General features: G+C 50.7%; 1 protein-coding gene across 1 annotated transcript in view; it reads left to right on the forward strand.

Annotated features, from left to right (window-relative positions):
* The first annotated feature begins 1353 nt into the window (after window positions 1-1353).
* Window positions 1354-25139, forward strand: part of ppargc1a (peroxisome proliferator-activated receptor gamma, coactivator 1 alpha) — a 38678-nt gene continuing 14892 nt past the window's right edge. The window contains 7 exon segments of the mRNA XM_047048853.1: window positions 1354-1559; window positions 4568-4747; window positions 18625-18819; window positions 19844-19969; window positions 21192-21561; window positions 23446-23491; window positions 23701-23774. Of these exon segments, the coding sequence (XP_046904809.1) occupies window positions 1512-1559; window positions 4568-4747; window positions 18625-18819; window positions 19844-19969; window positions 21192-21561; window positions 23446-23491; window positions 23701-23774 (1039 nt within the window). The 5' untranslated portion in view covers window positions 1354-1511.

The raw sequence follows: 25139 nt of genomic DNA on the forward strand, positions 1-25139 counted from the left end.
TGTAGATTACCATGCAGGTGTTTCACTTAGGAAGAAAAACGTTAAGGTTTAAGACATATGATAAGCTTTGAATATTTTTTTCTTAACAATAAGGTTGTGCACTCACAAAATCTGACTATTTAGTGTACCTATGTTTAAAATCAAACTCATACCACTTACTGAATCTTCCATTAGTTCAAGAGACTTGTAAATGTTCGAAATGTTTTTAACCGGTTAAGCCTCAGACAATAAGTAGGCTGTTCGCCCCCCACGAGTCTGGTAACCCACTTTGTTTGAAATATCCACATAGGTTTTATTATTGTTTTCTCTGGTGATGTTTCGTATACAATCCGTGTTTCCACTGTATACACGGTTGATACTATCATCTGCACTTTTATTTCAAAAGTCTGGTAAAGAATATGACTGTATGAACTACTAAAAATATATAAACTAGTTCGGCACGACTAGTGAACATACATTTGGGGTTAACCGGTTTTTATTCAGTCGTTATACTTTTAAGTAACTAGCCACGGGCTTTGCTGGAAAGAAAACAAACTGTGTTGCTATGTTGCGCATGCAAAACACTTCTCAACGGGGTAGAAAAACCTGAAATTCAAGTTAACGGTGCTTTTAAATGAACCGTACGGGTAAACGTGTAGCATATCTTTATTATTTCTTAGAAGAACCAACGCTGCCGGATATAAAAGGATGCGGCTTTTACGCACATGACCAGTATCCGAATGACAGTTTTTTGACAGACGCGGGGCATAGATTACTACAATATGCAACCAATAGCCAGCTAGATGACGTGTCTGCTCTGCAGTGTTGAAACTATTTTGAAATGATAACAAAAGGTCAGCCACAGCGCAATACCTTCGAAAGCTTTTAAAGACAATGTCTCTAGAACTCATATAGACCTACGCTATTTGGGAAAAATCCCGTCCACAAAAAACGTCCACAAATAGTAGTCTATTCAATCTTTATTATGCATTACGTTTCACTTGGTGGCATATACACATAGTCTAGTTAATCCGTTTTGAGTGTCGCTTTATATAGTGTAACAGAGATTATATGTGCAGTCAATTTGTTGCTTGCGACAGGCTACGGTATCCGGAACATCTATTTATTTTTGCCATACATTAAAGTCCAATGCACCGCCTGGCAGCGCCGTCTTGATATACATATAAGCGACGATTCAGGTGCTCGGCATCGCTTTTATTCTGTGTCTTTTATCTCGCCGTGTCATGTGAAGTGAACGGTTTTATAGTTGGAATAGATCGAGCTACTATGCGCGTGCCAGACCCCGCCTGCTCCCAGTACGTCATTGGCGAGTAGTGGGGAGGGGGTAGAGGGGAGTCACTCCCCTGCCTACTTTTAATAGCTTTGTCATGTGATGGAAAGCAGTTGTAAGACAGGTGCCCTCAGTTCATTCTCAGCAAGGGGCAGTTGTCTGTGAGAGCGAGTGGAGCGCGAGTGGATTTCTTTTTGCCCGATTTCTTTTTTTGTTTTGCGGACCGTCATTCAGTGCCTGGATGGCGTGGGACAGGTGTAACCAGGACTCGGTGTGGAGAGAATTAGAGGTGAGCAGTTCTAAATATCCAACTTATTGTCAACTATAGCGTTTCTGGACCGTTTCTGGGAAGATGGACCGCGCTGAACACCCAAGAGCGTGATTTCTTTGCTGCTGTCGGCACACTGCGCTATACGCTCCTCTGAGGAGAGGGAAGCGGGGAAATCACAGCGCAGGAATATCTGACAAGTCAAGCGGATATGCTAAGAATTGCTCTCTTTTACTTCATATTGTCACTTGGTTTAGTCGTTAGATCCCTGCGTGTAGGCAAAGAGAGCGGGGTTTCTCGTGCAGCTCCGGAGTTCGCTGCTGGCCGCGTCCCTAGGATGTCGTGCAGTCGGAAAGAATGTTGACATGCTCTTGCAGATCTTTCCATTCACGGACTGTACGCGCTCCTGTTCCGCTGTTAAGAAGTATCCGCTTTTGAAGATAGCATTACAGAAATGTTTCTCAGTCAGGTATTGTACTGAAGCACACGTAAACGCATCCTAAGATAACTATGTTTTGTCGGGGTTTGTTTGGTTATAAGCATGTTTATGTCCAGGGGAAAGCTATGATTGTACACAGGGACCGGTATCTGGCATTACGATGGTAGCTGGAGCATCGTAAACGGTAACGGGCGCGCCTGTGCCAACATCCTTTTGGATAATCTTAGCTCAGTTGCGTACAACACAATTGGGAGATTCTATACGAATGTTCTACCTTTCTAAAAAAGTCTTTACGTGCAGTGATTAGCAGGGGAGATGTTTCTTAACAGTCTTGACAATTACCAGATGTAGCTATACATTGTTTTCTCTTAAATGCTAATTTCGTAATAACTGCCTAAATAATGAGATTATACAGTAACGAAGCATAAAACACTGTGTACTATTTACCTCCCCCAACCTTGTTAATATGTCCATCATGTTCATACAATTTGTTATGTACGCAAAGGTCCACAGAGCTGTCTGCAGATAACAGCGACTTATTGCATTTATAGAGATTATATTCAATCGGACGAATAACTTTGTGATATGATACGGACGACAGACTATTTACAATGTTATTATCCAGGCTGTGTATTGTTGGGGTGGGATAAAGCAAATTAAGATTTTATTTACAAAAAAAAGCCAAACTCATTACTTATTCACCAAGTATGCATGCATTTATTTATTTTCCTTTTAACATTTTGGGCGAATGATTTCATGCAACACTGGTACTCTTCAACACTGCATATATCATTGATAAAGTGAATTATTGGTTTACTTGTAACGGAAGAAAAAACATGTCGTTTGCCTGAACATTTAGCAGCTTACTTCGGTGTTTGTGCTTCAGCACAACCTCGACGCGTATGTGCGTGTTTTTTCCAGGATCACATCAGATGTTGACGCTTAGCCAATTCTACAGAGCTTCTATTTCAAAATACGCCAGTGCATACAGTTCGGCATAAATCATGCAACGCAATTTCGGCAGCTCTTCTTTACAATCAGTGGATTGCCTCCCGAGTCCTGGTCACATTCCTAATCATCCCCAGCTAGCAGGTGCCTTTGTGTGTTCTGCGTGCGTATAAATCACAGCGGCTGTGGAGCAGCGCTCTACCCCACTCACTGTTTGGCGGCGCTGTTTCTTTAGTACCATTGGAAGTCGATGAGACGATTGAAAGCAAATTGATCTTTTGACGGATTTTTTTTTAAAACATTTGACACATTCTTTAATTCCCTGTTTCGTATAGGGTTTTCATATTGTCAGACTTTTATTGGGTCTATTAGTTCGTTGGGGCTGGGAGGTGGGGGTGTGTGTGTGTGTGTGTGGGGGGGTCCGGGCTTGTATCCAGGCATGTATGCTGCCCCTTGTACGGCCTCGTATTAGTTATGTCCTCATGCTGGCGCAATCATGAGTGCAATTTAACTGTGATAAAAGTATCTGGGTTCTTATCTTACTCCACACTTGGCACTGTGTCCGTCGCTCTATTGCACTGAATGACACTCCGGTTCATACCCGTCCGCCCAGCCTCTGCACGACCCCTGGACCAGCTGCCTGACAGGTGTGCCCGCGGGGTGTCCAGTGTCCTCGAGACACTGCCATGTCTAATGACGACATTTCCTTGACAGCACTTGTAACGCTGTATCACAATTTACATTAACAGGTATTCTCGAACATATCATATACGGGAGGGGGAATATATATTGACATAGTATATACCTGCATTAGTTGCACTTCTTGTTGCCCTCTCCTTGGTCGTCTGGGGAGGTGCATGGTGTTCTCACGTGAGACTGCGTTTGCCAAGATGAAATGCTGGCGCTGGAGCCTAACCTTGCTGCGAGCGCGGCCCGCTGAAGCAATTAACATTTGTAACATCTTGGCACCTGTAAAAGAAATGTAGGTTAGCGACCCGCTTATTGGAACTTGTTTACATTGAGCCTGCAACTGTTGGCGTCGTGTCATGATCTCCATGCCCGCCTCTCGTTCACGGCCAAGGGGGATGAAAGATTTAAAGTGTGGATCTCCTCGATCACAGCTCGATGAATCCGATGATTTGTGCCTGGAGAGCCGTGGAACAGCTGTCGCATAGACACATGAGAGCGGACGATGAGTAATGTCAACAAGCAGTATTTAGCGGTGTTGGGCTCCCGTGTGGATCACAATGTACGAAAGAGAAAAGATAGCCCTGACAGAAATGAAATCTGGGCCATAGCAGTGGTATATACGCTGCGCCATGGTCAATCAGGTGGCAAGTCTAGCCATGCTCTCTTTCAAAGGAGGCTGACAGAGCCTACGTAGTCAATCAGCAGCTTGGACAAAGCCTCAGGAATGCTTGCGGCATTATTTTGCGTCATGACTGTCTAATGATATTGTGGTTAGCTAAGTGTAGAAATGGTGCATTCCAATGAACCATGGTCAGAACAACCCTACAAGCCCAAACAACATTGCGTGTTTGACAGATACCTGTCAGTTTACCTGCAAAGCTTCCAGCTGAATTGTGGACATATTTGCACATGTTAATGTTGTGGTTGTCCCCCTCTCTTCCCCCCCCCCCAGTGTGCTGCCTTAGTGGGTGAGGACCAGCCCCTCTGTCCAGACCTGCCAGAGCTGGACCTATCAGAGCTGGATGTCAGCGACCTGGATGCAGACAGCTTCCTGGGTGGGCTCAAGTGGTACAGTGACCAATCAGAGATCATCTCCAGTCAGTATGGCAACGAAGCTTCGAATCTGTTTGAGGTAAGGCGCCATGTTATTCTGTTCCCGTATCTCCATGGTTGTCTGTCGAAGCCTAATTGCATGATTTATGTCAAGGCAATGGAGCTTGGCAGTGCAGTCTCGTGTGCTTGCTTGTTTATCCGGAAAACAGGAAGCGGATGTTAGTTAAAATGAACCCGCTAAGGTCAGGTCCTGTCACGACTGGCATCAGTGGCAAATGTGGAACAGCCCTATAATCACACAATATTGCCTTTTTGAGTACTAGACACTTCCCACTGGACTCAGTGACTGAAATAAGTGAGTTCACGGACTATAACCCCTCTCACCTCCCCACTCCCCACCACCAATAGTACAGAGAGGAGATAACAGGAGGGGGCGATAAGCTGCAGACGACCTTTGTCTCACTGGTTGTACGCAAGTCCGGCTGTGCCTTATCAAGCCTCCCGTCATTCATTTCATTCCACTCAGCGTTTTTCCAAGCGGCGCACACATCTGAAAGAGCAACGACCAAACCTGGCAACCCCCTTTGCCCGGCGCTCCTCTGTGTTGCAAGAGGCCTCCCCTCCAAAGGTTTAACCTCTCGTGTTCTCACTGCCTCTTGGGTCTAGATCTTTTCCTGGTCCAGGCTGGCCTATCAGGTCTCCTCCTGGTCCAGGCTGGCCTGCTCAGATAAACAGGAGACACAGAGAGTGGAGGAACACGGCTGAGCAGGGAACAGGGCCTGCACCGCGGCCAGCCCTGAGCTCATGTTTGGTGCGTGTGTGTGTGTGGTGGTGTTGGGGGATGTACGGGGGGGTGGGGTGGGAATCGTGGATGTGTGTGAAAGAGAGACTGAAAAAGAGAGAGCATGTAGGTGCCTCAGTGGTCCAGGAGGGGGGCAGGCTGATAACAGTCTAAATTCTTTCCACATTCTGCCACCCCCTCCTCCCCCCAGACATGTCCCAGGCCTAGTGCTCAGGGGCAGGGAGAGCTGGAGAGGGTGACTCTGGAACCCTCTGTCTTTACAGAGTGATATGGCCTGCGGTCCATGAATGGCTCTGGGGATGGATAAAAATACCAGCCAGGGCGTCTGTCAAGAGAGAGAGAGAGAGAGAGAGAGAGAGAGAGGGAGAGAGAGAGAGAGAGGGAGAGAGAGGGAGAGAGCGAGAGAGAGAGAGAGAGAGAGAGAGAGAGAGAGAGAGAAAGAGAGAGAGTGTGCATGTGTGTGTGTCACATTTTAAAACACAATGGAGATTAGCCCCTACCAAGCTTCTGTTTGAGGCAGTCAGCCTAGAGGAGTGTAGCGCTTTGGGAGCGATGTGCGTCAGTGTTATTAGAGTGTGTGCATGTGTACCTAGGAATTCATGTATATTAGACCAGTGGGGGGTGTTTCATCATCACTCAACAAGCCGTTGGTTACATGGTTTAACGGAGACGCACAGAGACACCCAATCAGGGAGGAAGCTTGAGACAGAGTTGCTCTCCTTCACTAGGGGTTGCCATCTGTAGTGCTGTGTGGAGATTTCATTTGAAGTAACCTCTGCATCATAAGGCAGAGATGGGACGGGCTGGTGTTTTCTGCTAATCCTTCCTAATCTGACAGTGAAACGTTTGTATGGTTCAGATCAGAGGCTGGTGCGGGGGTTAGGGCTGGGGCTGGGGCTGAGGTAAGAGCAAGGGCTGGGCCTGGGGTCAGAGGTGGGGTAAAGGCTGGGGTTAGGGCACAATGTTGCACTTCCCTGATTGGCATGCACAAGGCACTGTCTCAACCAATCACAATGTAAACATGGGGTTGGTTAGGTATGAGGACCGAGCTGATGTGAAGCAACTTTCCATAGGATTACTTTCCCTTTATCTCACACAAACATTCATCGCATTCGTTTTTTTCTCTTTCATGCATACACATATCCCTCTCCTCCCCAACCCCAACACACACACACCCTTAGACACACAAGTAATCTCCTGACAATGTTTCCTAAACTCCCTGACTACTAGTTAATGGGTGTCAGGGCCAGGTGTTTGTCGCTAGCCCTAAACCACACACTCCTTCATCAGGTCCTACAACTCTGTCTATCTCTCTCTTTTTCGTGCTCACTCTGTTCTGTCTTTTTTTCTTTCTCTGTTTTCATCTCACCCTCTCTCATCCTGTCTCTGACACAATTTAAATGGGCTCTTACTGGCTGACATACGGCTTGAAAGAAAAGACAAGCACGCTTGTACATGATGGCATCCACACACACACACACACACACACAGCGCTGAAGAGGTTCTGGGTCTGGAACATGTAGCGTATGATTTACTATGTCGTTATTCAAACAGGGCCAGTATAGTGTGGATGGGAAGGAGGTTGGAGGGGGGGGGGGATGGGTTAAAAGAATGAGGGAATAAGAGAATGCAGGAGCGTACACAGAGGCAGGGGGTCGTGAGTTGGCAGTGGATGCCCCTCGGTGCCAGTTGAGCATGATTTGTCTCTGGGCTGGGATGGTGTCTGGGGGTGTGTGAAGAGGAGAGGCAGCGCTGGGCAGCACAGGGCCCCAGGGACAGGGCCTGTGAGCTGAATGCAGCTGTCTCCTGCAGCCCCCCCCCCCCCCTCCTCGGCGGAGGGCTGGAGAGAAAGAAAGAGAGAGAGAGATGCAAAACTGCTTTCTCTTGCATCCATTCACGAAGGGGTTGAACTCCAATCCCAGTCCCACTCAAATGATTTCCAGAGGACATGGAAAAACCTGCATAGTTTCGGTTTGCGTTGGCACTTTCTGCATACGTTGAGGTCTCGTGACAAGCCAATGTTTAAACAGGAAGACGTTATGCTGTTGAGGCTACAAAGGTAGCCCCCGTGTCCCGAAAAAAAAAAAAAAGGTTTTGCCATTGTCCGTGAGACCTGCTTGATCATTAATGGTGCTGGGAGACCGGTCACGTCCCCCACACCTGACCTGGAAATGTGCAGACGTGCATGATGTGTGCGTGTGTTTCAACATCTGGCATGTCAGCTGTCGCGAACGAGCGTGTATCAGTTGTAGTCAGAACCGACTTGTCAGTAGTTGTCAGCCAGCTGTAGCATCTCCCCCCACCACATGGCGTCCCACCACTGATAACCGTATCGTGCACCAGTAGGGGCCTTTACCCAGGTCTGAATGTTGTCCTAGTGTCCTGCCAGAAACTTCAGAGAATCTCCCTGATCCAGTGTGGAACTCAAATGCAAGTGCTGCTCCTGTTATATCCGAGGTCAATCACTCACGGTGTGAAACATGACTTTGGGTCTCTGGTTAAACATACTGAGGGGACAAGACTCAGGCAGTTGCTTATTCATATGTACAGGTTAGTGTTTGTGTCTCGAGCGGCGCCGGTTACGTAAGTCATCTTTTCATGAGAGCATGCTTGTGAATATATTATTTTGGGGGGGTTTTTTTTTCCTCTGCTCTACAATGTTTCTCCCCTCCTCTCCCCTCTCCTCTGCTCTCCTCCACACTGCTCCCCCCCCCCCCCCCTCCCCCCCACATCCCCTGGATGTCACAGGAAGTGGGAGTGTCTTTGTCCGAGGCAGTTAGTGGGTTTACATGGTGGGATTGTTTATGGGATCCTAGGAGCTTGGAGGTCAGTCTAGGAGCTAGGAGGCTAGTGTAGGAGCTAGGAATCTAGTCTAGGAACTAGGAGGTCAGTCTTGGAGCTAGGAGGCGAGTCTAGGATCTATGAGGAGAGAGGAGAAGTGAAGAGATAGAGACAGGAAGATAGTGGAAGGGAGAGGAGCAGGGAGGAGTAGAAGAGGAAAGAGACTACGACAACTAGATTACCACCTAGATTACCGTCTCCTGGTATTGTCTCTCTGTCACACACATTGACACAGTCAAAGATAGTGACGTACAGTACACTAACTGGTAGGATGTACTCACTGTCCAACACACACACACACACATACTCACTTCCCCTTTTCTCTCTCCATCTCTCACTCACTCTCTGACACACACACACACGCACACCAACCCACCAGAAAGACCCCCATCCCTGCTGAATGCTGGCTGCATTTATTTTGCAAATTGATGCTGACATTTGAGAGTACAACGCCCGCACCGATTCACCAGTTCAGCCAGGGTGTGGGAATTATCATATTGCGCTGTATAATATGATTTTCTCAAGTGAGCCCCATTAGAATAAAACACACACTGCTCATTGTTCAGCTGCCTGATTTGGTGCACATATATTTGCACCACTTGATGAAAGTAGTCTTCCTTCTCTGGAACACAACAGCCCAGCTCTCAGACTGACTCATACACTTGTCATGGCTCTTCACACACATACACACGCACACACGACAACACAAGCTTGCTTGTTCCCCTCCCTCATTCGCGCGCACGCGCCCGCGCGCACAGGATGAGTATTATCTCCAAGCGTCTGTCAGATCCACTCCACGGTGAGAGCCTTCACTGTTCCTCCCCTTCCGCAACACTCCAGCGCCCTCTCTCAGCCCGCTCCCTCCAGCCCTCCAGCTCCCCCTCCCTCCCTCCTTCCCTCCCTCCATCTCTCCAAAGGCAAATCGTCCATCCACAAACAGCCAGTTAGAAAGTTGAGAATCCAGTGGGTATAAACAACCTCACCCTCTGATGCTCCAGGAGAAATAGGAGAGAGGGGGGGAGGGAGGAGAGGGAGGGAGGGAGGATGGATAGGGGAAAAAGGGCAGTGCTCACAGCCGGAAAATAGTCCCTGCAGGGCTTGTTTGGGGGGGAAAAAAGAGCAAGTGAACTTTGGCTGGCTGGTTGTCAGGCTGGTTGTCAAGCTACTTCTAGTCTCAGAGGAGCATGGCTGCTGATTGGTCCCCTGGTCTGGAAGCTCCGCCCAGCCGCCTGAAGGAAACACTCTGCCTCTTCTTTTCCTTCAGGAGGGAGGGGGGGGGGGGGGGAGGGAGAGAGACAGAGAAAGAGAAAGAGAGGCTAACAAAGGCAAAGAGGAAGTGTGTGTATGTGTCTGTGCCGGGCCCTCGAGCTGCAGTGTCTCTGCCTGTCTAAAGTTTCTCCGTCTAATTATAAAAAAAGCCCTCGCTTCCACACAGAGGACGCGCCGTACTCTTATAAGGAGCCGGGCCTCTTTCGGCCTACGACGGCCAGTATTTACGACACCCTGCAACCCACAGGTACTTCTGGGGTCAGCTGTGTGACCCCCTGCCCCTCTCCCCCCCCCGCCCTGCTTCTTAACCCCCCCCCCCCCTCCCCACGGCTGCCCCCCCCCCCCCCCCCCCCCCCCCCCAGACAGCTGGAGCGCCGGGCCCTTCGTCCCCAGAGCTGCGGATGCACAGGCGGAGACCGGAGACGTAATTATGTTGCTAGTGAGACACCCTATAAAAAGATCTGACGGCGGTGTTTACATGGGTTACACGGGCCCGCTCCTCGGTGCACTTCTACAGCTCGGAGATGGTGTGTGTGTGTGTGTGTGTGCGTGCGTGCGTGTGTGTGTGTGGGCGAGGGAGGGAAGGGGGGCTGCGTGAGAGTGAGAGAGCTATTTTTATTTCAAGGGGTAATCTCATCTAAGAGCCTTTCAGGACTGTTTCTCTTTAACCTGGCCGGAAATACTAAGCCAATAAGCCCCCTCCCATTGACACACACACAGACAGACACACACACACACAGACACAGACACATATTCAACTTTATACACAGAACCAACCACAAGCCAATCCTTTCTGTATTATTTAATGTTATATACTTTCCTTTGAGTGGGAGTTGAAAACTACAGTTTCCCAGAACAGTTTAAATACCTTTCATTCTGCACTAAGCAGAGTGTGTGTGTGTGGGGAGGGGGGGGGGTTGTCATAGAGAGGCTTTCATGTAACAAGAGGCATCCACAGGCTGTAAATGGGTATTCATATTTAAAGTGATATCAGTCTTTGGACTCTTATCAGACCAGACCAGACCTGTGTCCATCGCATCCCTCCAGTAAATCTAGACACTGTTTCTTTTTTGGGTCAGAAGTGTTCAGCATGTGTTTGACATCAGGATTTGTTGCAGTCTGCCGAGGAGTGTTGATTTGAGGGGATGTTGGGATTAGGCCTGATTTAAAAGCTTATGGAGACATTTAACCATTCACAGTTCAAGGTGTTCCACCCACACTGCACCCAGGTGAAGGAGAACCAGGGAGGCGTTTGAAACCTCCCCTCCCCTCCCCTCCTCTTGTCTCTAGTCACACTGCCTGTACAGATCTACTTCAGCCGTCTGGATCAGACAGGCCTTAAATAGTTGAAGACCCTCTCGAGCAGGCTACCGCTGTTTCATTGGATGCTGCTAGGAGACTCGGTGGGGTGCGAGGAGCTCAGTGTGATCAGGAGATGTAGAGGAAGCGGCGGCGTGTCACTTCCTGTTGCGAGAGCACAACGTCTGCTCAGGGTCCCCCCCGGCTGGAACTGACGACGAGGTTCTCTTCCTGGCCACGCACGCGGAACATCTCCTACTCTCTTCCCTCCCTCTCCCTCGCTCGGTCTGTCCCTCTTCTTCTCTTTCTCGTTTTCTTTCGCTCCCCTTCTCCCTCCCTCCCTCTCTCTCCAAAGAGTCCGGGGTAGTTGCAGTCATTTGGTTCCTCTGTGATGTGTCTAAACTGGAGCATGTAATGTGATATTCCCAGGAGAAGGCAGACGCAGGGAGTGGATGGAGACTGGTGAGACTGGGCCGCGGTTAGAACGTCTTCTAAAACTCGCGTCTTTAAAAGCGCCGCTCTCACAGCCGCTCCTCGCCGGGTTTGTCCATAACATCCGAAATGGGGAATTTGAAATGCGGAGCTTTATACCTCCGGGGTGTCTTCTCAGGGCAGTTTAGGGGTCGTTTCATCCTCAGACGGGCAGCCGGCAGACTTGTAGAAATGTTCTAGGGACAGTATCGAGCTACGATAACATCCGACGGGTAGGTTTTTTTCTCTCCTGGTCGAATGCAGGCCTCCCCCAGTGGTCTGTGCAGTAACAGGGGCCCTCTTTGATCAGAGCCCGTGCTTGTTTGTAGAGATATGAGTCGGTCGTCCCCCCCGCCCCCCCGCCACACACAAACATGTGACGTCCCCGGGAGGGCGCCTCTGTTTACCTGCCGCTGTGCAGGACGCCGTCACACGAATGCCATCAGATAGAGCAGGAAACATGTTCTGATAACCCGGTGGCAAAGTCGAAACAAGGGCTTCACTCTGGACTGGAAAGGGATGGAGGGGGGGAACCGGGGGGGGCATTCAATCTCTCTCACACACACACACACACACACAGACAAACACGTGCAGACGCACACAGAAGTCAAGGTAAAAGATAATGCGTTTATTTAGTAATCAGCAAATAGCTTTTATGCAATGGGTAAGTGCTGAGGTCTGGAGCCTGATAACATCGCTTGCTTTCAGGTGTTTCTCCTCCAGAACGGCACGCAGCACCAGGAGTGTAAATTGAATAGGATGACCTTTCACCACCGCATCAAATTGACTGCATTTCCCAAAAAATTTTTTTCCCGGTTTCAATTACCATAAATTTGTGATATTGGGTCCATACCATACCTGAACACACGCGCAGTACTTTTGCACATATACGCATGCTACCCACCGACCCGACCCAGCCCCACCCTACACACACACACACACTTTCTGTATTGCGTTGCATGGATGTTTCGTTGCCTGTGTATGACTACTGTGTGGACTACTGTAGGCCACCCTCCCTCCCCCCCCCCCCCCCCCCCCCCCTCTCCCCCCTCCCTCCACCCAGTGTTGGCCCGTTGCCCGTACAGATATTACTGTGACAAATGAAAGCCTGGGAGTCCTGATGAGCTTGGCCGGGCCTGAAAGGTCAGGGGGGGGGGGGGGGGGGGGGGGGGGGAGTGAGGTGGAGCAGAGAGGGAGAAGGAACAATGCCCATATTCTGGATGATCCCCACCAATCTATGCAAATGTCACGACAGAGCACCCTGCCCTGGTTTTCTTGTCGCCGTCGTACGCACGGCAGCCGGTCACACAGCTGTCTCTGCGAGGACACGGGACGACGTGTCCGTGAGCTGGGCAGCCCGGCGGGGCTCTCCTCCTCCTGCCTCTCTCCTCCCCCCCTACACACACACACCTTCCGTTTGCACGACGGCAGCGTCTAGAGGACCCGAGGGCTGCTTAGCGCTGCACATTCGCGGCTGCCTACACAAGCAAGTAGCCATTAGCATCAGAACCAGGCAGGATGCACTCGCGCCCACGCACTCAACTCTCATTTATTAAAAAGGCAAAAAGGCTGTTGCCCTCTCCGAGGGAAGGCACCCTTTGTGGTCACGCATCAAACCTGAGATTTAGGTGTGTTCGACGGAGGGTGTGTGTGTGTGTGTGTGAGGAGGGGGGACTTGTGTGTGTGTGGGTGGGGGGTAGGAACGTAGCCAAAACAAGAATTGAAAAGTCCATCCAAACATTGTCATGGTGTTTAATTATTTGGGAGGGGGGTGGGCGTGTGGACGAGCTCTCCCCATCTGCCAGGCAGCAGGAGCGGGGAAACAACAGCAGAGCGAAGGGTGGCTCCTCTCAGCTCGGGGCTATTGAAGCCCCGCGTTGTAGCTTCAGCTGTTTGGACAGTGTGTGCGTGTTTGTGTGTGTGTGTGTTTGTGTGTGTCTCCTGGGTGCGAGGCTCGTGACTAAGCCTTCCGTCGGAGCCTTCTCTGATCCAGTTGCCGGGGGGCCCCTCCAGTTGCCGTGGGGGCCCCGAGTTTTCCTGGGGGTGGGGGGGCAGTGGAGGGGGGGGGGGTCTGAAGGGTGGCTGGGTGCCACTGGTTGGCTCCCTGCATTAGCATCCAATTGAGGCTTTCACTTTAACACAAATCATTTAACTAGCTGAACACATGTCATCCAACTCGTTTTGCACATCTCATCCCACTAGTTGAACACATTTCCTCCAACTCGTTTCGCTGTAACCCAGCTTTAACTAATCTCGTCCAGCTAGTTAAGGCTGCTCAGTGGGCATGTACGTCAACCCCCAGGACGAAGGCTCCAGTACCCCCCCTTAGAGGACCCATGGGGGGGTACTGTGTGCCAGGGACCGGGATTAGAGCACCCCCCCCCCCCTCAGCCCTGTGAATCAGATCCCATCGTGTCAGGTCTGATTGCTTTCGGTCACATGAGGTTTTCTCTGCCAGCTTGCTCTCTCTGTTCTTTTTACTCTCTCTCTCGTGCTCTCTCTCCCTCTTTCCTTCGCTTTCTCTGTCCCTCTTTCCTTCTCTCTCTGTTTTTCTCTCACACTCAATATTTCTCTCTCTCACCCTTTCTCACTCGTTCATTCACACAGACAAGCATGAATTATCTCTCTCACACACCTTTGCCCAATGCACTCTTTCATTTTGGTGTATCTCTTGTTCTCTCCCTCTCTTTGTCTTAATCTCTGTCTCAATCTCGCTCTATCTCTCTCTCTCTCTCTCGCTCTGTGAGCTCATCTGATGTCGCTCTAACAGTTTAAATGGTTCCCAGGAGACACATCAGAGCTGTTCCCTGCAACACCCTGGCGCTCGCGCGCACTCTCGCGCACAGGCCCAGGCCTCATCCGCAGAGCCATGCAGGCTCCTCTGGAGCCAAGTTACATGCTCCTTTCTGGACATTGCTGCTTGATGGGATTCAACTAAGGATGTGTGTGTGTAAACAGAGTGAGTGGTGAAAGAGAGTGTGTGTGTGCGTGTGTGTGCGTGTGTGTGTAGACAGAAGCAGGGGAGGGACAGACCAGTCCCCTGCTGGGTGGGTAGGTGGCGAGGGGGGTTCACAGCATTGCGGCAGGGGTCAGGGGTCAAACATACCCAAGCATACAATGTGCAATCCCCCTCTCCCCCTACCCAACCACTCAGCCTCCCCCATGCTGGTGTCATCCACTGAGGGCGTGGCCACCATGACTCTTCCTGGAGGAGACTCTGTAGTATGACTGTTTGTGCTTGTGTGAGCAGGTAGCATCTCACTCTGGGGGGATCGTTGCCGCGGCGAGTCTACCGCCGTTTCCAGCCCCCTAGGAGCATCATCCTGGGAAACTGCCTTTGAATAATTAGACGCTCTGCTGACTCTGCTGTCACTGGGCGGAATAGTGGGCTGGCCTTCGGCTTTGACATCTGTTAGCAGCCCAATCACGGTCTGCAGACAGACAGTTGAACGTTTTCGTTTTATGACTCCTAACTGCAACATACACACAAACACACACACACACACGCATGCGCACACACACACACGCATGCACACACACACGCATGCACACACACAAACGCATGCACACACTCCCCAGTGCCATTGTGTGTTTGACTGGCTCCGATATGAGTCACAAACATGCTTAGTCTCATTTCAGTTAGCTCGAGCTAAATAACTTTGTCCCCCTCTTCCCCTCCCCGTGTGATTGGCCCATGTGACCAGCGCAACGTGTCAGCGAAGACTCACACCCGGCCGCTGCCTGACTTTGATTTATTTCCTCTGAAGTCCGGGAGGCCGTGGGGTAATAATACAGAGTGGCATTATTTGTTTATCAAATCCAACTGCTGCTTTCTCGCCTGGTAGCAACTTCCACTCACCCTCCCACACCCACTTTTTGTCATAGATTCTGTCTCTTTCATTTGAAGATAACAACAGTGCAGTTCCCGATTCCTCTCTCTGTGATAGAATGATCAAGTTTGTTATTGTAGACTATGTGTTTAGTGTTTTTAATTCCTTTCAGATATAAGCGATGCACAGTCCAATGCCAGATTGAAGTTTGATCCTCAGTAAGTTGTTCGCAACTTCAAATCTTTAAGAGGCAATTAGTGCGATTTAATTTAGCTATTTGCTTCAGAGATCCAAGTGTGTGTTTAGGGGAAAAACATACCACTCTTGCTATCAGTGCCATGAATAATATCTTTACGTGGTGCTGTGGAGCTCAATAAAAGAGTTAGGGCAAGGACAATTTCAAAGACGGCCTGTCTGATAACAAAGGCCCTCACCTGATAACAAACGATTGTGGAAGGCAGGGGGGGGGCGGGGCGGGGACGGGGGGGCTGGACTGAGACCGGGCTTCTTGCCTGCGTGTTTTATGGCTTATTGCAAGCGTTCAGAGTAAAACAGCCATGACTGGCACCATGGCACCCTCTGGGATTGAAACAGGGTTAATATATTGTGATCCCCACAATTAGCCCAGGATTGTTAAGATCTCTTTAATTGGGTGAGGTCCATTAACTGGGATGGGAGAGATGGTGTCTCCTCTCTTCCCCTTTTGCCTGTCCTTCTCTTTTCTCAACTGCTGCCACAGTAATCAATATAAGTAGATGTGACCATCAGCGGGTTGCCAGGTTTGCCTGGTCTCACCCCCGGAACGGGCAGAATAGCTTCCCGACTTGAGTGGGTGGGGGGTTCTCGAGGGAGCTTGAGTCTGAGGGAGCAGATTGACTTTGGTTCAGTGGGAGCGCATGATGGGTTCCCTAAGCTGGCATGGCAAAGCTGCCCCCTCCCCCTGTCTCTCTCTCTCTCTCTCATTCTCTCTCTCTCTCTCTCTCTCTCTCTCTCTCTCTCTCTCTCTCTCTCTCTCTCTCTCTCTCTCTCTCTCTCTCTCTCTCTCTCTCTATCTCATAGTAGAAGCACTTACTCAGGTCTGTTCTTTTCCCAGCCTGTCAAATCCCCGTTGGCCAGCGACTGCCATCCCCAGGGCTTTAGCAAGGCCTGTTGCATGACCGTCACAACTCAGGTTTTTACAAGTGTTCCTTTTACGCCATACCAGTCGTGGGGGGGGGGGGGGGGGGGGGGGGTGGTGTTGGTGTTGCCCACCTCTGTACCTCTCATGACAGTCGTGGAAATAGACTCCACGTGTGGCGGCCAGTGGTGAAACCCGACCAGGGCCCCGCCCCCGTGGAACGAGCCCGCTTGGCCTTTTGAACATGTCATCTGTAGGGCAGGCGTCGACCCAGATTTCAAAGTGCCGAGTCGGGTGTTCGACAAGGCCTTCAGATAAGGGAAAAGGCACCTTCACGGAGCCTTCTCATGCCAAAAGTTGTTTATGTCGTCCTCCACAACAGATGTTCCCTCTATTTAAAAACACACTTGAGATCATCAAAGGTTTAAGCTTTTGCCGTGGCATGTCAGGAACACGTATTAGCGTTAGCAAAGGGCTTTTGGTGTATCAGCTGTTATTACCTACCTGCTTAGCACCAGCCTAATAAAGTGGGCTGTCTGGAAACTGTGAGCAGCAATGTAGGTTCCGGCACAGCGGACAGAGGCTCTTTGCAAGTAATTAAACAGCATGCTAACTCGTAGGGAGCAATTTCCTGCGACGCGTTTACTGCCAAGGCTCCATAGCCCAGGCCAGCGTGCGCTATCTCCGTGAAATATGTCCCTTTTATCATTTTTTAATAACAAGTAATAGTGTGTGTTGTTAGAACGGTGGTATCTGGCGAGCGGACGTCGGATTTGCATTTTTCTCCCTCTCAGCTCGGCTAACCGATTGCTTAAGCTATCAGTGTCATCTTGACGTGAAATTGAATGGAAGAAAAGAAGATGGCCGCTATCGCACTAGCGACGAGTGCAGGGGCACCCACGGTGGTGTGTTGTCGAGGGAACGCCCGGGGATGAATGGGGACTGGCGCCCGGGGTGAGCGCGCGTTTGCAGGTGGGAGCCCAGACGAGGCAGTGGAGCCTGGCTTTGTGAAAGGGATCGGTCCCCATGTGCGTCATGATCGCTACACGCTATCGCAGAGCCATGCTAATCCCACCAGGGTTGCATGAAGGGATTTGTTCTTGTTGGGCTTGCCACAAAGTGTCCTGGGGCGGCTGGCTGTTTATCTAGCCCTGTCTTTCAGTCCCCTGGGTCATGCCGGGACTGGAACTAGCAGTTTCTGTCGCCCTCCGCCCCCCTCCACCCTCCCTAAACATGTCCCCGGTGGATAGTTGATAGTGCCTACATCTCCCTGCTGCTCTATCACTTCTCTCTCTACTCTTCTCTCTCTCTCTATCTCTGTCCATCTCTTTTCTATCAATCTCTATCTTTCTAGTCATGCTTTCTCTTTCTCTCTCGAATGTTCTATCTCTTTTTCTCTCACTCCCTCCCTCGTTTACCTTCCCCTCCCTCTCCGTCTCATTATATCAACCCTTTAACTGAGGAAACAGCTCCAGCAAACTCATCCCAGCTACTTCAAAGAGGAGCGAGAGGCAGAAACAGGCTTTATGTTGACGGTAGAACTTCCCTCCTCCACCCTCTCGTCATCTGTCTCACCCGGCGCTGTAAAAATATCACATTCATTTAGCATTAGCGGATGGTAATGCGCCTTATCGGAGGATTGCTTGCAAACATCTTGTAGACAAGCCAGTCGTTCCCTTTTCTGAGGGTAGAGTTGGGGGGGATTGAGGCGACTCAACTTCCCTTCATTGTTTCCTTCCTTCCCTCCCTCTCTCTCTCTCTCCTTCCCTCTCTCTCTCTCTCTCTCTCTCTCCTCTCCCTCCTTCCCTATCTCTCTCTCTCTCTCTCTCTCTCTCTCTCTCTCTCTCTCTGTCTCTCTCTCTCTCCCTCCTTCTCCCCTCTCTCTCTCTCTCTCTCTCTCTCTCTCTCTCTCTCTCTCTCTCCTCTCTCTCTCTCTCTCTCTCTCTCTCTTTCTCTCTCTCTCCCTCCCTCCTTCCCTCTGTCTCTCTCCCTCACTCTCTCTCTCTCTCTCACCCTCCCCAGCTACATGCTGTGTGTCAGCCTTGTTAATGGATTTCTTGGGGGAGATATTATTTTGGGTCCAGTAAGCCCCATGCTTAAAATATGACTGACAGGCCTGACTCACTCGCGCAGTGCGAGAATTTGGTTTCTCAAAAGCTGAAAAGAGAAGCCGTGCTGTAAAAAAAAAGCGAGTGACTTTATTCAAGATGGATACTCACAGGGGGCTGGAGTATAGACTTAAGTGCGTTAAAGCAACAACTCCAAACTAAAGTGTCCTATTTTTTTCGTCTCTCTTTCCCCCTGTCTCTCCTTTCCCCCCTCCTAAGAAGATAGATGAGGAAAATGAGGCCAACTTGCTGGCGGTGCTCACAGAAACCCTGGACAGCATCCCTGTGGATGAAGACGGCCTGCCTTCCTTCGAGGCCCTGGCAGATGGGGACGTGACCAATGCCAGCGACCAGAGCTGCCCCTCCACCCCTGACGGCTCGCCACGCACCCCCGAACCGGAGGAACCCTCTCTGGTGAGGTTCACCCCCGGCCTTGTCTGTAGCACCCCTGCACACACACACACACACGCACACACACTTACACACACATACACACAACTGCCCCTCGAGTTTACTGGTCCATAACCACTAGCCCCCCCCCACACACACACACACACACATGCCCCTTAGCTGCCATGCTAGGCCTCCACCTTCACCAGATAAGGCTCTGCCACCGGAAAGGTAACCAAGCCACCAGGCCTTCAGGCGACCACATTTGGCACCCCCTGCCACACACACACACAACCAGTATTTCTCTCCTTCTTCCAAGTGTTCATGTGCAGAAGGTGCCATGATGCAGATGCTCCTATGAGAGAGCGGGGAGGCTGGATGTGTGTGTGGCTGCGAAGGTGGTCATGACATGGCAGGGCTACACGGACACCAGAGTCATGACGTGCGCTTGGCAGTGGGGCCAGACCGCACAACGCCACAGTGCCACAAAGAACGCACCCGTGCAACCGCCACAATACCCCGTCTATCTCTTTTTTCTCTGGCTTGTTTATCCCCGAGAAATCTTTGGAAAAAAAAACAAAATCAAAAAGACAGATTGTGAGGAGGACCTGTGTACTTTAACACGCTTCAACCCTAAACACCTGGGACAGTGTCTGCAGCTCATAGCTTTGAACTGAAATCACGGTGTTGTGTTTTCGGTCGTGGCGCATGCTAATTCTGTGCAGGTCCCTCATGGTTAACCTTTAGCAACTGTTTATTCCATCACAGTGGCCAAAAAACTCCCTGTGTTCCCCAAAGCAGCAGACCCTGTGTGACTTGTCCTTCATAACGCCCCACACGAGTGAGACGGAGACACAAAGAGAGTAGTCCTTGGCAGGAGATGACAAACAACAGTTTTTTCGGCTGCTCCTTTCAAATCTCCAAACATTTAGGAACAGGGCTACATCCACGAGACTTGTAACCCATCTACCCCCACAGCTCTCCTCCCTCTCTAACCCCCCTCCCTTCCCTGATTCTGTTGTGTGTGTTTTTTGTTTGTTTTCTTTAGCTGAAGAAGCTCCTTCTGGCGCCTGCAAACTCGCAGCTCAGCTATAATCAATACACAGGTGGCAAGGCACAAAACCATGCAGCCGGCAGCAACCACAGGATCAGACCAACACCTGCTGTTGTCAAGGTAGCTACCGCGGCGCACCGCTAACATTGGAGCCTTGTTCTTTTGTTTGCCCTCCATGATTGTTTACTGTCACTGTTCCGCCCTTCCTTGTTATTATTGTTGTTGTGGTTGCTGGTGTTTTCTTCCCCCGCCCTCCTTTATTTCTTGGCCGGCCTTGGAAGATGTTAAACTTGCGCTCCAGAGTGTTCTCGTGGGGGCCATCTGGTAGTGAAAACAGGCTGATTGCTGTTGGGGCTTTCCAGGCGCGCCACCCGGACTCTTGTCTCATTAGCCCAAGCACTTATCCGCCTTCGTGAGGTGGCGGCTGTCAAGAAAATCAACCGCTGACGAGAGTCTTCGCAGTGAGATTGATGCAGATGACAAGATCAAAAATCGGAAGCTTGACAGTTGTCATTACGTCGCCCTCATCCTAGCCGGGCTGTATGTTAACAGGAAATGAGCTTCAATTTAGATTAATGTTCCTCTGCTTAAGTATTATGGACCCAGAAATGCGACTAAATGAAGTCTGTGATTCTGGTAATCTGCTTGCCGCATTTTGTTGAGAAATGATGGATGCGCTTGACAAGTTTATTCTTATTTAGCGCGATGGCACATAAATAATGCAATCACTTTCTCGTCCTTGTCGAGGAAAGATTTCCCCCCCCCCCCAAAAAAAAAAACCCTGCAGCTGCACTCAAATTCCTCCGTGATGTAGAAACCCAAGTGTGGCATGCAGTTTCAGCTCGCACAGTCAGGTGAAATAGCGCATCCGGATGGCCGTCGTGCTCGTGTACATGTGTGTGTGTACCCAACTGAGCCCCTATCAGAGCAGTCTATTTTGGAAGCGTGCCTTCTGGAGCACAGTGGATGAGGGCTCCCTGAGGACACGGGCCTGCGTACAGAGCGCCGCCCCACTCTGGGGCCATGCAATTAAGATGATGGGCGTGCGGCGCGCCCGCCACCGCCTCCCAGACAGTCGGGCGACCGCTGTGCCGTGCCGCCTGCTGCTTTGTCTCTCTCTCTTCCTCCACCTCGTTCTCTCCACCTCGTTCTCTCCCTCTGTCTCGCTCTCTGTCTCTCTCTCTTCCCTTTCACTTTCTATCTATCTATCTTAATCTCCGGCTTTGTGTCACTCGCTACCTTTGAGGCTTTCCATCTTTGCCTAATTTGAGTCTTTCTCACAAACCTTCTCTGTTCTTCTCTCTCTCTCTCTCTCTTTCTCGCTCTCTCTCCGCCCCTGCAGTCGGAGAACCCGTGGAGCAGTAAATCGAGGGGGGTCTGTCCGCTGCAGAACCGGCCAGTGAGGCGCCCCTGCACCGAGCTCCTCAAGTACCTGACCGCCACCGACGACATCCTGCTCCAGACCAAAGCCAGCGAAGCCAAGAGCGCCTGGGGGGGCGGGGGCAAGGAGAAGAACGGCCTGGGCGCCTCCTCCTCCTCCTCCTCCTCGCCCTCCGCCTCCTCCACCTCCTCCTTCTCCTCCCTCTCCTCCTCCTCCTCCTCCTCCACGTCCGCCTCCAAGAAGAAGCAGTCGTCTCCTTCGCCGTCGCCGTCGGCGACCCTCCTGGCCCAGCAACAGCAGCAGCAGCAGCAGCAGCCTCTGCCCCAGCGAGGTGAGCGCAGTGCTGCTGGCGGGTGTAGTGTGGCTGGTGTGGGTGCTGGGAAGTGGCGGCGTTGCGTTCACGGGGCTGGCGCCGAGGGGCAGCAGTCCCGGGCGGAACACGCTCCCGTACCCCCGGGCCGTAGGAACGCCGGCGGCGGCAGCGTTGGTGGCTGCGCCCATACCTGCCTTAAACTGGAGCGCAGGCCGTCCAGGGAAGAAGGAAGGCCGCCAGGTCCGCAGCCCACAGCGGACGCTGGCCAGCAGGCCGTCGCTAGGTTCATTAGGTACATGCATTCTTATTCTCTCCCTCCCAGAGAGGCGGGTCGCACGGGCAGCTGTGGGCATTGCCGTGAGGCTGGCGCGGCGCCGACAAAGAGCGCCCCCCGCTGTGGGAACGCGCCTAGGCACGTCACAGTGACCATAAAGACAGGAGGGGAGGAGTCGGGGCACCACCCGTTGCTTAGCCAGCTGCTCACCTCCAAGCGGAGGCCCGCCCGCTATCGGGCCCACCTGCTACCCCCTGCTGGGAGCTCCCAGCCTGGCAGGAGCAGGGAGCCAGGCACGAGGCCCTGCCCCCTAGAGAGGGAGCCCGCCCTGGGGCTGGCCTCCAAGCAGCACGGGGAGAAAGAGGAGGAGGAGGAGGAGGAAGATAGAGGGACTGGTGATAGCAGCAGCGGAGGCCAGGCCGTGGCACCTGGTCTGGGGCCCCTGTTGGATGAGAGCCTGGGGTTAGATAGCTGGGTCAGCGAGCTCGAGCACACCTTGGGGCTAGATCTAGATCTGGGGCTGGGGCTGGGGCTGGGGTGGCCAGAAGAGGGCTTGGTGGGGCAGGCTGGCGGGGAGGACGTTTGTGATGTCGGTGTCACCGGCAGCCCCACGGCACTGTCACAGGGTCCGCCAAGCCCGCTGTTCCCAGATTGTTTAATTGCAGAGGCCAGTCCCTCCGTCACACACAGACAGGCTTTCTGCAGACACCCCGATGACCAGGGCCAGGCGCTGTTAGGTAATCACTGCTGCATCCCAACCCTTCTCTCCTCTCTCCTGTACCTCTCCTTATCTAACCCCTTCCCAGTTTGACTAGCCAACTAACCCCGATGCTAATTCCAGCCTAACCAGTCACTTTCGAAAACAAACCAACCAGAACAAATTTTAAACATTCCAGACGCACCGTTCAGCCCAAAAGGCATTCCTCTGGCTTGGTGCGGATTATTCACAATTAAATTGACCAACAACAAAAAAAGGTTGTGGGGGAGTGGGCTAGCCGATGATGTCTCGATCCATCATGGCATCAGAAGTTAACCGATGCTCTGGCTGGATGCAGATGAGTGTGCTGTGTCTAGTTAGTCCTAGCTGAGCACTGCTCTAACGACCTAGTCGTCTAACCGGGACACACTTCTTAGCGGCAGTTGGGGACAGCCAGGGCCTCAGGCAACTGCACAAGCGTCCTTGACTCTCCTTTCTTTCTTTTGTTTTTTTTTTCCTCCTCTGCTTCGGTTTCCGAATGCATGCGACTCTGACTTCACTGCAGGGGGTTCACCCATTGCCATGTGTACTGTTTGTGACATGTTTTCTTTTCTTTTCCTTCTAATTTGTGTTTTGGAGTGGGATGTATGTGTCCTGCTATGTCTCTGAACACATGAACCATCACTTCATCCTGCCTCACAATTAAAACTAAACAAAAATATTGCTAAAGATAAATATCAATTTTTGAAATGGGGTCAAACAGAACACTACCATGTAAAACAGTCAAACTAAATAGCCTTCACACAGGGGTTTGCTGTAACATTACTGCTGTTGATGATCCAATCTGAGATAAATTTGCAGATTTGCTGATCTCTTCTGCATCGAGTGTTATCTCGTTAAATAATTACCCATGCTCCTTTGTGTTCTGCAGCCAAACCAACCACCTTGCCACTTCCTTTGACCCCAGAGTCTCCAAAGTAAGTGAGAGAGTTTTTACACCATACTTCTAGACCTGACAGAAACAAAACAAACCCTAAAAAGAGACAGAACAAAACAACAGAGACTAGCAACCAGACGAGGCATTTTTTCTAACACTCATTTCCATTTCTAAGTTCACAAAAGCCTTCTCGCGTCCGGCGGTTATCTGTGAAGTGAAACGTTTCTGCAAACTCTTTGTGTCTTTCAGTGACCACAAGGGATCACCGTTTGAGAACAAAACCATTGAACGCACATTGAGTGTGGAGATCTCTGGAACCCCAGGTAAGCGAGCCTTTGTTTACATCTACAGCTGGATCAAGAAAAGCGTCGTGAATGTAAGAGCCCAGCCCTCTCCCAGCTGTCAAGCGGATACATCACAGATACCGGCGTTAAACACCGTCTTGATCGCTCCGCGTCAGTTCAGAGTTCAAGGACAATTGATAAGACACTGGGGAAATTGTTATGCGCCTCTGTATTGATTAAACCTTCCAATCAGCTCAGAGTTTATTAGAAAGATCCCCTCCTTCCCATTGAAGAGTTAATACGGCACACCTCCTCCCTCTGCTTTGGACTGTAATGCCCTTTGACTGTAATACTCACTTACCCAATACATCACAGACAAATTGATGTGGCATTATTATTGTTTTAATTGGTTTTGCCACGTAATTCGGTTTGCCGATATTATCTGTGTGTCTTTTTTGCAGACAGTCTGGTAATTTGATTAGCGATATGGAGGTAATTTCCAACGTTAAGGCTGGTATTTATGGGAAGGGTGCCATTTACCAAATGGGGTCAACGCGGGGGGGATTTTAGTATTATTATTGTCATTATCCATGTGTATTATATATTTATTAATTAAGTGTGTCGGTGAAAAGCTATAGGCAAAAGGTAATTACAATCTAAATGAAGTGAATGTCAGCCAAAGCTAAAACATTGGGCTTCAGGACTCTCTCTCTCTGTCTCTCTGTCTCTCTGTCTCTCTGTCTCTCTGTCTCTCTCTCTCTCTCTCTCTCTCTCTCTCTCTCTCTCTGTCTTTCTTCACTCTCTCTTTCTCTCTGCGTGAATTATGCAGGTAATTATTTCAGTATCCCCCTCACAGAGATTAATTATCCTAGGTCAATAAAAACAAAATGGCTGCCCTTTTTCTTCTCACAATGCCTGCCATTGAATGGTCCTTTTTGGTATTCATTTACTAGCTGGGAAATGGTCCTCGACGCACACATCTGATATCTCCCCCTAGGGCTCCAAGGTGACGTTTTGTTGGGTTACACCGTCCAATGAGTATTCGTCAGTGCCTCTTTAGAATTTTTGCGAGGGAGTTGATTTGTGGGACACTCAAGCCCCAAGAGCATTATTCTAATGACCTCCTTCAGGTCTGCATTTAACCCTTTGTGTACAGGAGTGTGAGAGGCCAAAGGGGACGTCCTCTAGGGACCCGACCAGGGGGGAGGAGTCGGCCTTGGCCCAATCAAACGCTGTTAATATTTATATGAGTTTTACTGCGTGTGGGCGTGCCAGTGGCCTCCTGTACTGGAGTCACATCCCCGTGCGACCTTAGTCTCCACCCCCCCCCCCCCCCCACCTCCCACACACTCGCACACACGCTGCCCCAGCTGTGCTGCCCGTTGGGCAGATTTAGGATTAGAT

Source organism: Hypomesus transpacificus, chromosome 25 (genome assembly GCF_021917145.1).
Source record: "Hypomesus transpacificus isolate Combined female chromosome 25, fHypTra1, whole genome shotgun sequence".
Classification (NCBI taxonomy): Eukaryota; Metazoa; Chordata; class Actinopteri; order Osmeriformes; family Osmeridae; genus Hypomesus; species Hypomesus transpacificus.